At 39.5% G+C, this 12244-nt stretch overlaps 1 protein-coding gene across 4 annotated transcripts in view; it reads left to right on the top strand.

The window, feature by feature from the left end:
* Positions 1–1770: 1770 nt before the first annotated feature.
* Positions 1771–12244, top strand: part of dennd1a (DENN/MADD domain containing 1A) — a 132681-nt gene continuing 122207 nt past the window's right edge. For all 4 annotated transcript variants that reach the window (XM_063011702.1, XM_063011706.1, XM_063011705.1 and 1 more), the window contains exon 1: positions 1771–1908. In XM_063011702.1, coding sequence (XP_062867772.1) covers positions 1892–1908 — 17 coding nt within the window. In that variant the 5' untranslated portion in view covers positions 1771–1891. The remainder of the gene's footprint in view (positions 1909–12244) is intronic.

The following is a 12244-nucleotide window of genomic DNA, read 5'->3' as shown; positions in this document are numbered from 1 at the left end:
ATTGATGTGTTTCAGACATTTTACTGTAGGAATTTGGAGTAATGGGATGGCAAACCTATGCAAAGTGTCTATTCATTTGTGGTAGGGCCACTTTTTGAAATCCAATAAAATAAACAAATCAAATTGTTATAAAATCTCACGACTTTTTTTAAAGAGAACCTACACATGTACTGAATATATGAGTTTTAGACATTTTTACTATAGCAACACCAGACTCTTGAAAAATACTTACTTTTCTACTTAATATATGAGTTTCAGACATTTTTACTGTAAAAATCTGAAGTAATGGCAAACTTGTGTAAAGTGTCTATTCGGTTTTAAAACCACTTTTCTAACTTTTGGACTTTAAAAAGTGGTTAAACTAAAAAGGTTAAACTAAACATAAGTAGGTGCTCTTTAAGAATACACAGGGCTTATTTGATAACAATTTGATTTGCTTATTTTATTGGACTTTAAACATTTGTCTACACACAACCCAGTACACACTTTACATAAGTTTGCAAACCCATTCCTGAAATGTTTTATGGGTACACGAGTAAGTGTCCTTCAAGAATATCATGGAGTGATTTAAAGTGCTCTAAACACAACAAAATTGACAATTTACAAGGACATCTCAATTCTACAAATTTCTACAGTAAAAATGGCTGAAACTCATACAATCAGTACAAGAGTAAGTCTTCTTTAAGCATATAGTGGAGTGATTTGATAACAATTTGATTTGCTTATTTTATTGGACTTTAAAAAGTCGTCTAAACACACACAGACACTTTACATAGGTTGGCCATTACATTACTCCAAATTCCTACATGTCTAAAAATCATGAAATGAGTAAGTGTTCTTAATTAATATAGTGTTGTCATTTCATTACAATGTGATTTGCGTTTTTATTTGACTTCAAAACTGGTCCAAACACAACTAAATGGACACTTTACATAAGTAAAGAATTACCCCACATTCCTACAGTGAAAATGTCTGAAATGCATAAAGCTAAGACAAGAGTAAGCTTTCTTCAGGATACAGTGGTGTCATATGATAACAACTTGATTTGCATATTATGTGAAACTTAAAAGTATACATTTGTATATTTGTACACGTTGCCATTTTATGTCCTTAAATTGTCAAAGTATTAACAGAAGGCTGTGTTATGAGAGGGTAGGAAAGTGACTTTTAAAAATATAACAGAGGAGATCTGAATTTCATTATAGACTGTCCTACATTATAACTTACTTTTTTGGTACATTTTTGTACATCAGAACTTCGTAGTTTGCGTTTATTACGCTGTAAAACTCATTTCTTGTTCTTTCAGCAACCGGGTTAACGTAATACACGGTTTAGACGTGCACTAAAACTTTGTGTGTAGATAGGGCGACAGATGGCGTGGCCCGTTTTACTTTTAAACTGGCAGACAGAAATAAAAACATATATATTTAAAATGCAATTAAGTAATTCCCCAGCCATTTATACTATTATATACTATTTTGTATAGAGTGTAACTGGTGCGTCATCACATAGATTTGCACTTGCAAAAAGAAGAAAAAGTGAATCCTGATCTTATGTTGCTTACTTTTGCTCTATTCACTGATAAATAGAGCCGTTATCTCAGTCCCAGTTCTTTAGCAGGCGCTTTAACAAAACGTTTCCGTATCATGCCCTTATGTGTTACTTGGTAAATGTAGTTTGTCGCTTTGTTGCTCCACCCACGTATATATTTACTTATAGCGTTTTTAACTACATCTCCCAGAATCCTTGCTAGTTGTCGCCAATGTGATCGGCGCGTGTACCCTACAAGGTTCCTGTATGTTTTCTAACAGGTTTATTAATGGAAATTACTCTGTCAGTGGGTTAATGCTTCATTGCTACACCGAGGGAGTTTTTTCATAAAACGGACAGAATGGGGTCTCGAATCAAGTAAGCACTGTTTCATAGCTTTTATTTTTATCAGGTTCTTAATAAGGATCCAGAATCATGTAGGCCAAGCCTGATATGTTGAATTGTGCCACAGAGGTTAACGAAATTTGCCTCAAATTGCAGTAATCGTACGTCATATTATCCATAGCGTTTGATTGCCCTCAACAAGTACTTTGGTAGTACGCCCTTTTAATGTCATTTACCAAACATTTCCATAAAGCGTGCACTATTTGCATATCTCATTTCAAAAACGCTTATTCTAAATAGGTAAGGTAATAAGGTTTCATATAGTTGTACATTATTGTAATCGATAATAATTTTTATTACAGTAAAATTGCGGTGTTTAGTACGTTCCATATGCATAGCTGCACCAATTAGTATGTTTTATAAACACAACATACAATAACACAATAATTATACTACTGCAGGGACAATTAGCCAGTTATTAAACTACTAAATATACATGCAAACACTGTGTGTGTGCGCGTGCGTGTGTGCGTGTGTGCGTGCGTCTGATATTGTGAAGCCATGCTATGTAGCGCTTTACAGGTTAATAAAATGATTTTGTAGTTAATGTAGTATTTTATGCAGAGACGATAGAATAGTAATTATATGATCAAACTTTCTAGTTCTAATTAGCACTAAAGCTGCTTTATTTTGATTGAGCTTGTTTATGTATATACCTGACCATCCAGTGAAAAGGACATTAGTTTAACCTTGAAGTTATAAACACATGAGACACAGATGAGTTTTCAGCATAATTGACAATGTATATTTCTTAAGAGATATTTTGCACATGAAAGAGAGTAAGTAGTAATATTAATGTGTGCCTCGAATAAGAGGTCTGAGCCCTGTCCCTTCATAACTGAGCTGGGTATTACAGAGAGCATTAATATGTAACATCAGTTTAGACAACTTATTCCTCATGGCCTTGGGTCTTCAAGTAATACCTCAGGTTTATTTGAATTTAGTAGAAAAAAAGTTACATGCCATTCAGTACTTTATTTCTCCTACAGAATCATCAGTCTTACTGACTATGTTAATACAATTGGGTTTGGCTAATATATATGTACATGTATGTATGTAAGTATATATGTATACAGTCATGTGAAAAAGTTAGGACACCCAATGAGAACCTTTGTCTTTTTGAACATATTTAAACATATGGACATTTGATCTTCATTTGAGCAGTATTGAGAGATGGAGCTTCTATAACTAAACAAATAAAACTGAAAAAATTACTTTTAAAAACAAGTTGTAAAATGTAATGAACAAAAATGGAAATTTAGACATTTCCTATAAAGATCTACCAGTCTCTGACATCGAATGGGAGAAAGTTTTTCCCACTCCTCCATGCAGAATTTCTTCAGCTGTGTGAGGTTTGAGGGGTTTCTTGCATGCACAGTCTGTTTCAAATCACCCCACAGCATCTCAGTAGGATTAACATCCGGGCTTTGACTGGGCCATTCCAGAACTCTCCATTTCTTTCTTTTAAGCCATTCCTTAGTGGATTTACTGAAATGTTTTGGGTCGTTGGACAGATATTCTTACATTTTCCTCAAGCACCCTCTGATACAGTGAATAATTCATCGTGGATTCTATAATGGAGAGCTTGCCAGGCCCTGCTGCTGCAAAGCAGCCCCAAACCTTGACATTTCCACCTCTATGCTTCACAGTTGTTATGAGGTTCTGTGCCCAAATAATTCAACTTTGGATTAATCTGTCCAAAGCACATTGTTCCAGAAGTCCTGGTCTTTGGTGTTCTCTGGTAAACTTTAGTCTTGCCCTGATGCTTTTTTTGACAGCAAGGGTTTCCTTCTTGCACACCTCCCATGAAAATCAAACTTGTGCAGTTTCTTTCTGATGGTAGATGCATGTACCTTGCAATCAACTGTGGCAAGAACTACCTGTAGGTCCCGTGATGACATTGTAGGATTATTGGAGACTCCTTTACGCATCTTGCGGTCTGCTCTTGAGCTGAACTTGCTAGGACGGCCTGACCTGGCCATGTTGGTAGTTGTTTTAAATGTTCTCCACTTGTAAATTATTTTCCGTACAGTGGAATGGCTGATTTTTAATTGCTTTGAGATCTATGCATCTACAACCTTCTTTCTGAAGGCCTCAAGGAGCTCTTTAGATCTCACCATGGTGATCCCACTTACTTCAACAATCAAGAGCAAACCAAAGTTTTTCCTCTTTATTTCCTGCAAAACAAACAAAAAACAAACACCTTTGGTTCTGTCAGGGTTTCAGCAGATTTGTGTTCTTGGACTGTTGTTTACTTAAACTAGAGTAAGGTAATGTTTACTATGGAAGCACTTCTGTAAGTCGCTCTGGATAAGAGCGTCTGCTAAATGCCGAAAATGTAAATGTAAACCAAACAAATTTCTGTGTTTTAAATAAAACTCCATTGTCCTCTAACGATGGTCTAATCATTGCAGCTGATGCGGTGCACTTGATTTAAATTTTAGACATTTTAAGTAGTAATAAATGTGGGGGTGTCCTAACTTCTATCAGGGTTTCAGCAGATTTGTGTTCCTGGACTGTTGCTTACTTAAACTAGAGTAAGGTAATGTTTACTATAAATGTGGGGGTGTCCTAACTTTTTCCTTACAATAAATTTCCATTTTTGTTCATTACATTTTACAATTTGTGTTTAAAAGTAATTAAAAAAATTTTTTTGTTTAGTTATGTAAGCTCAATCTCTCAGTACTGTTCAAATAAAGCTCAAATGTCCATATGTTTAAATATGTTCAAACAGACAAAGGTTTTCATGGGGTGTCCTAACTTTTTCGTATGACTGATTATGTATATCTATGTGTGTATATATATATATATATATATATATATATATATATATATACAGTATATACAGTGGGGAAAATAAGTATTTGATCCCCTGCTGATTTTGTAAGTTTACCCCCTTACAAAGACTTGAACAGTCTATAATTTTTATGGAAGGTTTATTTTAACAGAGAGAGACAGAATATCAACAAAAAATCCAGAAAAAAACATTAAATAAAGGTTATAAATTAATTTGTATTTAATTAAGGGAAATAAGTATTTGATCCCCTACCAACCAGCAAGAATTCTGACCCCCACAGACCGGAATTGTGCACATGAGGCACACAAATTAGTACTGTCCCTGTATAAAAGACTCCTGTCACAGAATCAGTTTCTTCCTTTCAAATCTCTCGACCACCATGGGCAAGACCAAAAAGCTATCAAAGGATATCAGGGACAAGATTGTAGACCTGCACAAAGCTGGAATGGGCTACAAGACCATCAGCAAGAAGCTTGGTGAGAAAGAGACCACTGTTGGCACGATAATTCAAAAATGGAAGAAATACAAGATCACAGTCAATCACCCTCACTCTGGAGCTCCATGCAAGATCTCACCTGGTGGGGTAAGAATGATTCTGAGAAAGGTGAGGTCAGCCCAGAATTACACGGGAGGAGCTTGTCAATGATCTCAAGGGAGCTGGGAGCACAGTCACCAAGAAAACCATTAGTAACACACTTCGCCGTAATGGATTGAGATCCTGCAGTGCCTGCAAAGTCCCTCTGCTCAAGAAGGGTCATGTACAGGGCCGTCTGAAGTTTGCCAATGAACACCTGAATGATTCAGTGAAAGCTTGGGAGAATGTGATATGGTCAGATGAGACCAATATTGAGCTCTTTGGCATCAACTCCACTCGCCATGTTTGGAGGCAGAGAAATGCCCAGTGGGGATGGTGTTCTTGGGGTCATATCCAGCATTTCTCTGCTCCCAGCTCCCTTGAGATCATTGACAAGCTCCTCCCGTGTAATTCTGGGCTGACCTCACCTTTCTCAGAATCATTCTTACCCCACGAGGTAAGATCTTGCATGGAGCTCCAGAGCGAGGGTGATTGCATTTTCGAATTATCGCACCAACAGTGGTCTCTTTCTCACCAAGCTTCTTGCTGATGGTCTTGTAGCCCATTCCAGCCTTGTGCAGGTCTACAATCTTGTCCCTGACGTCCTTTGATAGCTCTTTGGTCTTGCCCATGGTGATCGAGAGATTTGAAAGGAAGAAACTGATTCTGTGACAGGAGTCTTTTATACAGGGACAGGACTAATATGTGTGCCTCATGTGCACATAACCGGTCTGTGGGGGTCAGAATTCTTGCTGGTCGGTAGGGGATCAAATACTTATTTCCCTTAATTAAATACAAATTAATTTATAACTTTTATTTAATGTTGTTTTTCTGGATTTTTTGTTGATATTCTGTCTCTCTCTGTTAAAATAAACCTTCCATAAAAATTATAGACTGTTCAAGTCTTTGTAAGGGGGTAAACTTACAAAATCAGCAGGGGATCAAATACTTATTTTCCTCACTGTATATATACAGGGGTTGGGCAATGAAACTGAAACACCTGGTTTTTCACCATCGTCCTTGTCATTGCTGTGTATATTCCTCCAAGTGCTAACACCAAGCTGGCATTAAGTACACTGCTTACAACGATCAACACACTGCAGTCTGCTCACCCTGAAGGGATTTTCATGATAGCAGGAGACTTCAATCAAGCTAATTTGAAAACTGTCCTTCCCAAATTCTACCAATGTGTGACATGCGCCACCAGGGGCAGAAATACATTGGACCATGTTTACAGTAACATCAAAGAGGGATACAAAGTCTCCACCCTCCCCCACCTAAGCACGTCTGATCACCTATCACTCTTTCTCACACCTGCATACAGACCCATCATCAACAGAACAAAGCCTTCTGTGAAAACCATCAAGATCTGGCCAGAAGGAGCTTCCATTCAACTCCAGGACTGTTTTGAGTGCACTCACTGGGACCTATTTGCACAAGAAAACATAGAGGAATATACATCCACTGTCCTGTTTTACATACAGTCTTGTGTGGATAATGTCACTGTTGACAAGCACATCAGATGCTTTCCAAACAACAAGCCATGGATGACCAGGGAGGTTAAGTGCCGACTGAAGGACCGCAACACAGCCTTCAGGTCGGGAAATGGCGAACTTTACAGCACTGCCAGGTCCAACCTGAAGAGAGCCATCAAAGACGCAAAAGCAGCGTACAGGCTGAAGATGGAGGGCCATTTCAGTGATGGCAACCCCCGACATGCATGGGAAGGCATCCACCACCTCACAAACTACAAAGGCAATAAAAACACAATCACCAGTAGCAGTGACTCACTAGTGGAGGAACTGAATTATTTCTTTGCACGCTTTGAGGTGGATGCAGTGGAGGAAGCTGGAATTTCAGGGAAGGTACTTAAGGACTGTGCATATCAGCTGGCAGAGGTGTTCAAAAACATCTTCAACCTCTCTCTGTCCCACTGCACCGTCCCTAAATGTTTCAAGTCTGCCACCATTGTGCCTCTTCCAAAGAAAGCCACAATCAACAGCCTGAATGACTTCAGACCGGTGGCTCTCACCTCCACGGTGATGAAGTGCTTTGAAAAACTGGTTCTGAAGCACATACAGTCTTCACTCCCACCCACCCTGGACCAACATCAGTTTGCCTACAAAGGCAACAGGTCAACAGAAGACGCCATCAACACCGCTCTCCATGTAGCACTGACTCACCTGGAACATCAGGGAACATATGTGAGGATGCTGTTCGTGGATTTCAGCTCAGCGTTTAATACAGTTATTCCCAGCAGACTGGTATCCAAGCTGCTAAACCTGGGTGTCAGCCAGCACACATGCAGGTGGATTAAGGACTTTTTAACAAACCGCCCACAGTCTGTTAGGATGGGGGCCCATCTCTTCCCTGTTCTGACACTGAGTACTGGAGTTCCACAGGGCTGTGTGCTGAGCCCTCTTCTTTACTCCCTCTACACCCACGACTGTACACCAACCCACAGCACAAATTCAATCAAGTTTGCAGATGACACCACTGTAATTGGATTAATACAGAATGGAGATGAGTCTGCCTACAGGGAAGAAGTCCTCAAACTGTCTGAATGGTGCTCCATTAACAACCTGGCACTCAACACCTCTAAAACAAAAGAGATGGTCATCAGCTTCAGGAGACAGAGAGAGGAACCTACTCCCTTATACATCGGAGGAAACACAGTAGAGAGAGTGTCTAATTTCAAATTCTTAGGCACACACATCTCCCAGGACCTCACATGGACTACCAACACCACCTCTCTAGTGAAAAAAGCACAGAAGCGGCTCTACTTTTTAAGGACACTACGGAAAGCCAACCTGTCCAAGCAGCTACTGGTGTCCTTCTATCGCAGCACGGTGGAAAGCATACTCACCCATGGCATTCTGGTGTGGTATGCCAGCTGCTCTGAGGCTGACAAGAAGGCTCTTCAGAGGGTCATCAAATCAGCTCAGAGAACCATCAACACTGAGCTGCCTTCACTAGAGAACATTTACAGAACCCGATGCCTGCGTCGGGCCACAAACATCATAAAGGACTCATTTCATCCTTGTTGCAACCTGTTCTCCTTGTTGCCCTCTGGTAGGCGCTATAGGAGTATTAAGGCCCGTACTTCCAGACTCCTGAAAAGCTTTTACCCCTCCGCCATAAAAACACTAAACTATCAAACGTTACATTTTAGGAAATAATGTGCAATTTATAGGAACTGTGCAATAACCTTCTTCTTCTTTTCTTCTGTAAAGTTCTTAAAACCACTATATTTTTGGATCTAGATGTGTATATGTTTGTTTTGTAAATACATGTGTATATACAGTATATATGTCTGTGTGAACGTACATGTACCGTCAAGGAGATGCTCAAAATTTTCGTTGTGCACTGTGCAATGACAATAAAGGCATTCTATTCTATTCTATTCTATTCTATTTTAGACCACAATAATTTATTAGTATGGTGTAGGGCCTCCTTTTGCGGCCAATACAGCGTCAATTCGTCTTGGAAACAGGAGAGTTGAGGTGCACATTTAATTCTGCTGTGATTTGGGCAGCCGTGGTTTTATGTTTTTTGGATACAATCCGGGTTAGCACCCGAACATCCCTTTCAGACAGCTTCCTCTTGCGTCCACAGTTAATCCTGACATTACCCTGGATACCGTGGCTCTTGATACATCACAAAGACTTGCTGTCTTGGTCACAGATGCGCCAGCAAGACATGCACCAACAATTTGTACTCTTTTGAACTCTGGTATGTCACCCATAATGTTGTGTGCATTGCAATATTTTGAGCAAAACTGTGCTCTTACCCTGCTAATTGAACCTTCACACTCTGCTCTTACTGGTGCAATGTGCAATTAATGAAGATTGGCCACCAGACTGGTCCAATTTAGCCATGAAACCTCCCACACTAAAATGACAGGTGTTTCAGTTTCATTGTCCAACCCCTGTATATATATATATATATATTTATCACAAAAGTGAGTACACCCCTCACATTTCTGCAAATATTTCATTATTTCTTTTCATGGGACAACACTATAGACATGAAACTTGGATATAACTTAGAGTAGTCAGTGTACAGCTTGTATAGCAGTGTAGATTTACTGTCTTCTGAAAATAACTCCACACACAGCCATTAATGTCTAAATAGCTGGCAACATAAGTGAGTACACCCCACAGTGAACATGTCCAAATTGTGCCCAAATGTGTCGTTGTCCCTCCCTGGTGTCATGTGTCAAGGTCCCAGGTGTAAATGGGGAGCAGGGCTGTTACATTTGGTGTTTTGGGTACAATTCTCTCATACTGGCCACTGGATATTCAACATGGCACCTCATGGCAAAGAACTCTCTGAGGATGTGAGAAATAGAATTGTTGCTCTCCACAAAGATGGCCTGGGCTATAAGAAGATTGCTAACACCCTGAAACTGAGCTACAGCATGGTGGCCAAGGTCATACAGCGGTTTTCCAGGACAGGTTCCACTCGGAACAGGCTTCGCCAGGGTCGACCAAAGAAGTTGAGTCCACGTGTTCGGCGTCATATCCAGAGGTTGGCTTTAAAAAATAGACACATGAGTGCTGCCAGCATTGTGCATGTGTATCAATTACACTTTAACACAAACATTAACACATAACATTTTGGCATTGTAATCTCTCTCTGCCCACACAAAACTGAATAATAGCAGGCTAAACACTTCAATATATTTCAAAAGTTAACTGCTTAGTTTATAGTTACAGCTATTTCTTAAGTGTATGAACGTGTACGATTAGTTATGCCTGTAATCCAGAATTAAGTTCTATACCGTAACAAAAAATATGAATGTAAATGTTCATGTTGCAATGACAGTGATGTAAAATAATGTTAAAATAATTCAAAGTCCAAACATTTGAGTGGTTAGCGAGAACGCTACTTTACATGTCACACAAGCTCCATGCAAAACACGAGCACGGAAACGGTACAAATCCGATCTCTTCCCTACACACTCGCTCCCTACACCCTATAGTGCGCTTAACATTCTTAAAGGGCCAGACAATATATTTTATAATTCAAATTACACGACAGGTGAGACATTCTTTTTTCTTAATATAGCGCTTTTATTTAAGAAAAAATAGTTCTTACATAGGCAGGAAAATCTATGGCAGACAAGAGTCAGAACAGCGGATTGGGCGTAACGTTATTATTACTGTTTGCTCCTTTTTCTCAACACTTGTGCTCGATTTACACTGAAGATATATTTAGTAAATAAGTACATGTCCACGCATGCACGCGCTTGTGTTCATTTCCGGTTGAACTGATAAAAAATGTTGATTTTGAAAAATTAAAAGACGAGCCGTTTTTCAGTTTCTGCTTGTTAGCGCACAGCTAACGCTAACCAGTGTGGCTCTTCACTCGTCTCTCTGTGTTATCACCAGTGAGCACCCCACAGCCAATCAGCGAGCTCCAACCGCCTACCCCTCCCTCCCCTCCCACACTGTGGATGCGCGCATGTCCTAAAGTCTCAGTTGTAAAGGTAAACCTGAAGCAGAAATTTGGCGCTTCACATTTAAAAAATACTTCACCATTTTTGAATACCGTCACTATTTTTAAATACCGCGGTATACGGTAATATCGTCATACCGCCCAACCCTAGTGTGTGTGTGTGTGTGTGTGTGTGTGTGTGTGTGTGTGTGTGTGTGTGTGTGTGTGTGTGTATATATGTATATATATTAGGGCTGTCGAAGTTAACGCGATAATAACGCATTAACGCATTCTCAATTTAACGCGATTAAAAAAAATAGTGCCGTTAACGCAAATTCTAGTTCATGTTGAGACTTGACTGGTAGAACCAACGTTTTAATGTCGGACTTGCCACCGTTGTTCATTTGCGGTTTGTTAAAATAATATAACTGAGCGTCGTAGGGATGCACTTGCATAATAAAGAAATAAATACACGGTATATTCACAAGTTGTCGGGAGCAAAACACTTCATTAACTTAATCTGTTACGGCACTGAATACCGGAGTCAAGCACGCTAGTCCATGAACTATGGAAGCCCCAAAAGGGTCAAAACACACTCACTTCGTGTAGAAACGTCCACTTTTCACATTTCACTTAAAAAACCTTGTTTTCTATAACATTTACACAGATTTTATTTAATGCGATTAATCGCGATTAACTATATGAAATTCTGAGATTAATCGCGATTAAAAATTTTAATCGTTTGACAGCCCTAGTATATATATATATATATATATATATGTATATATATATATACAGTATATGTGTGTGTATATATACAGTGTATCACGAAAGTGAGTACACCCCTCACATTTCTGCAAATATTTCATTATATCTTTTCATGGGACAACACTATAGACATGAAACTTGGATATAACTAAGAGTAGTCAGTGTACAACTTGTATAGCAGTGTAGATTTACTGTCTTCTGAAAATAACTCAACACACAGCCATTAATGTCTAAATAGCTGCCAACATAAGTGAGTACACCCCACAGTGAACATGTCCAAATTGTGCCTAAAGTGTCAATATTTTGTGTGACCACCATTATTATCACTGCCTTAACCCTCCTGGGCATGGAATTCACCAGAGCTGCACAGGTTGCTACTGGAATCCTCTTCCACTCCTCCGTGATGACATCACGGAGCTGGTGGATGTTAGACACCTTAAACTCCTCCACCTTCCACTTGAGGATGCGCCACAGGTGCTCAATTGGGTTTAGTCAATCACCTTTACCTTCAGCTTCCTCAGCAAGGCAGTTGTCATCTTGGAGGTTGTGTTTGGGGTCGTTATCCTGTTGGAAAACTGCCATGAGGCCCAGTTTTCGAAGGGAGGGGATCATGCTCTGTTTCAGAATGTCACAGTACATGTTGGAATTCATGTTTCCCTCAATGAACTGCAGCTCCCCAGTGCCAGCAACACTCATGCAGCCCAAGACCATGATGCTACCACCACCATGCT

The sequence above is a fragment of the Trichomycterus rosablanca genome, chromosome 16, assembly GCF_030014385.1.
Source record: "Trichomycterus rosablanca isolate fTriRos1 chromosome 16, fTriRos1.hap1, whole genome shotgun sequence".
In the NCBI taxonomy this organism is placed as follows: domain Eukaryota; kingdom Metazoa; phylum Chordata; class Actinopteri; order Siluriformes; family Trichomycteridae; genus Trichomycterus; species Trichomycterus rosablanca.
This window is presented reverse-complemented; position numbering and strand designations above follow the sequence as displayed.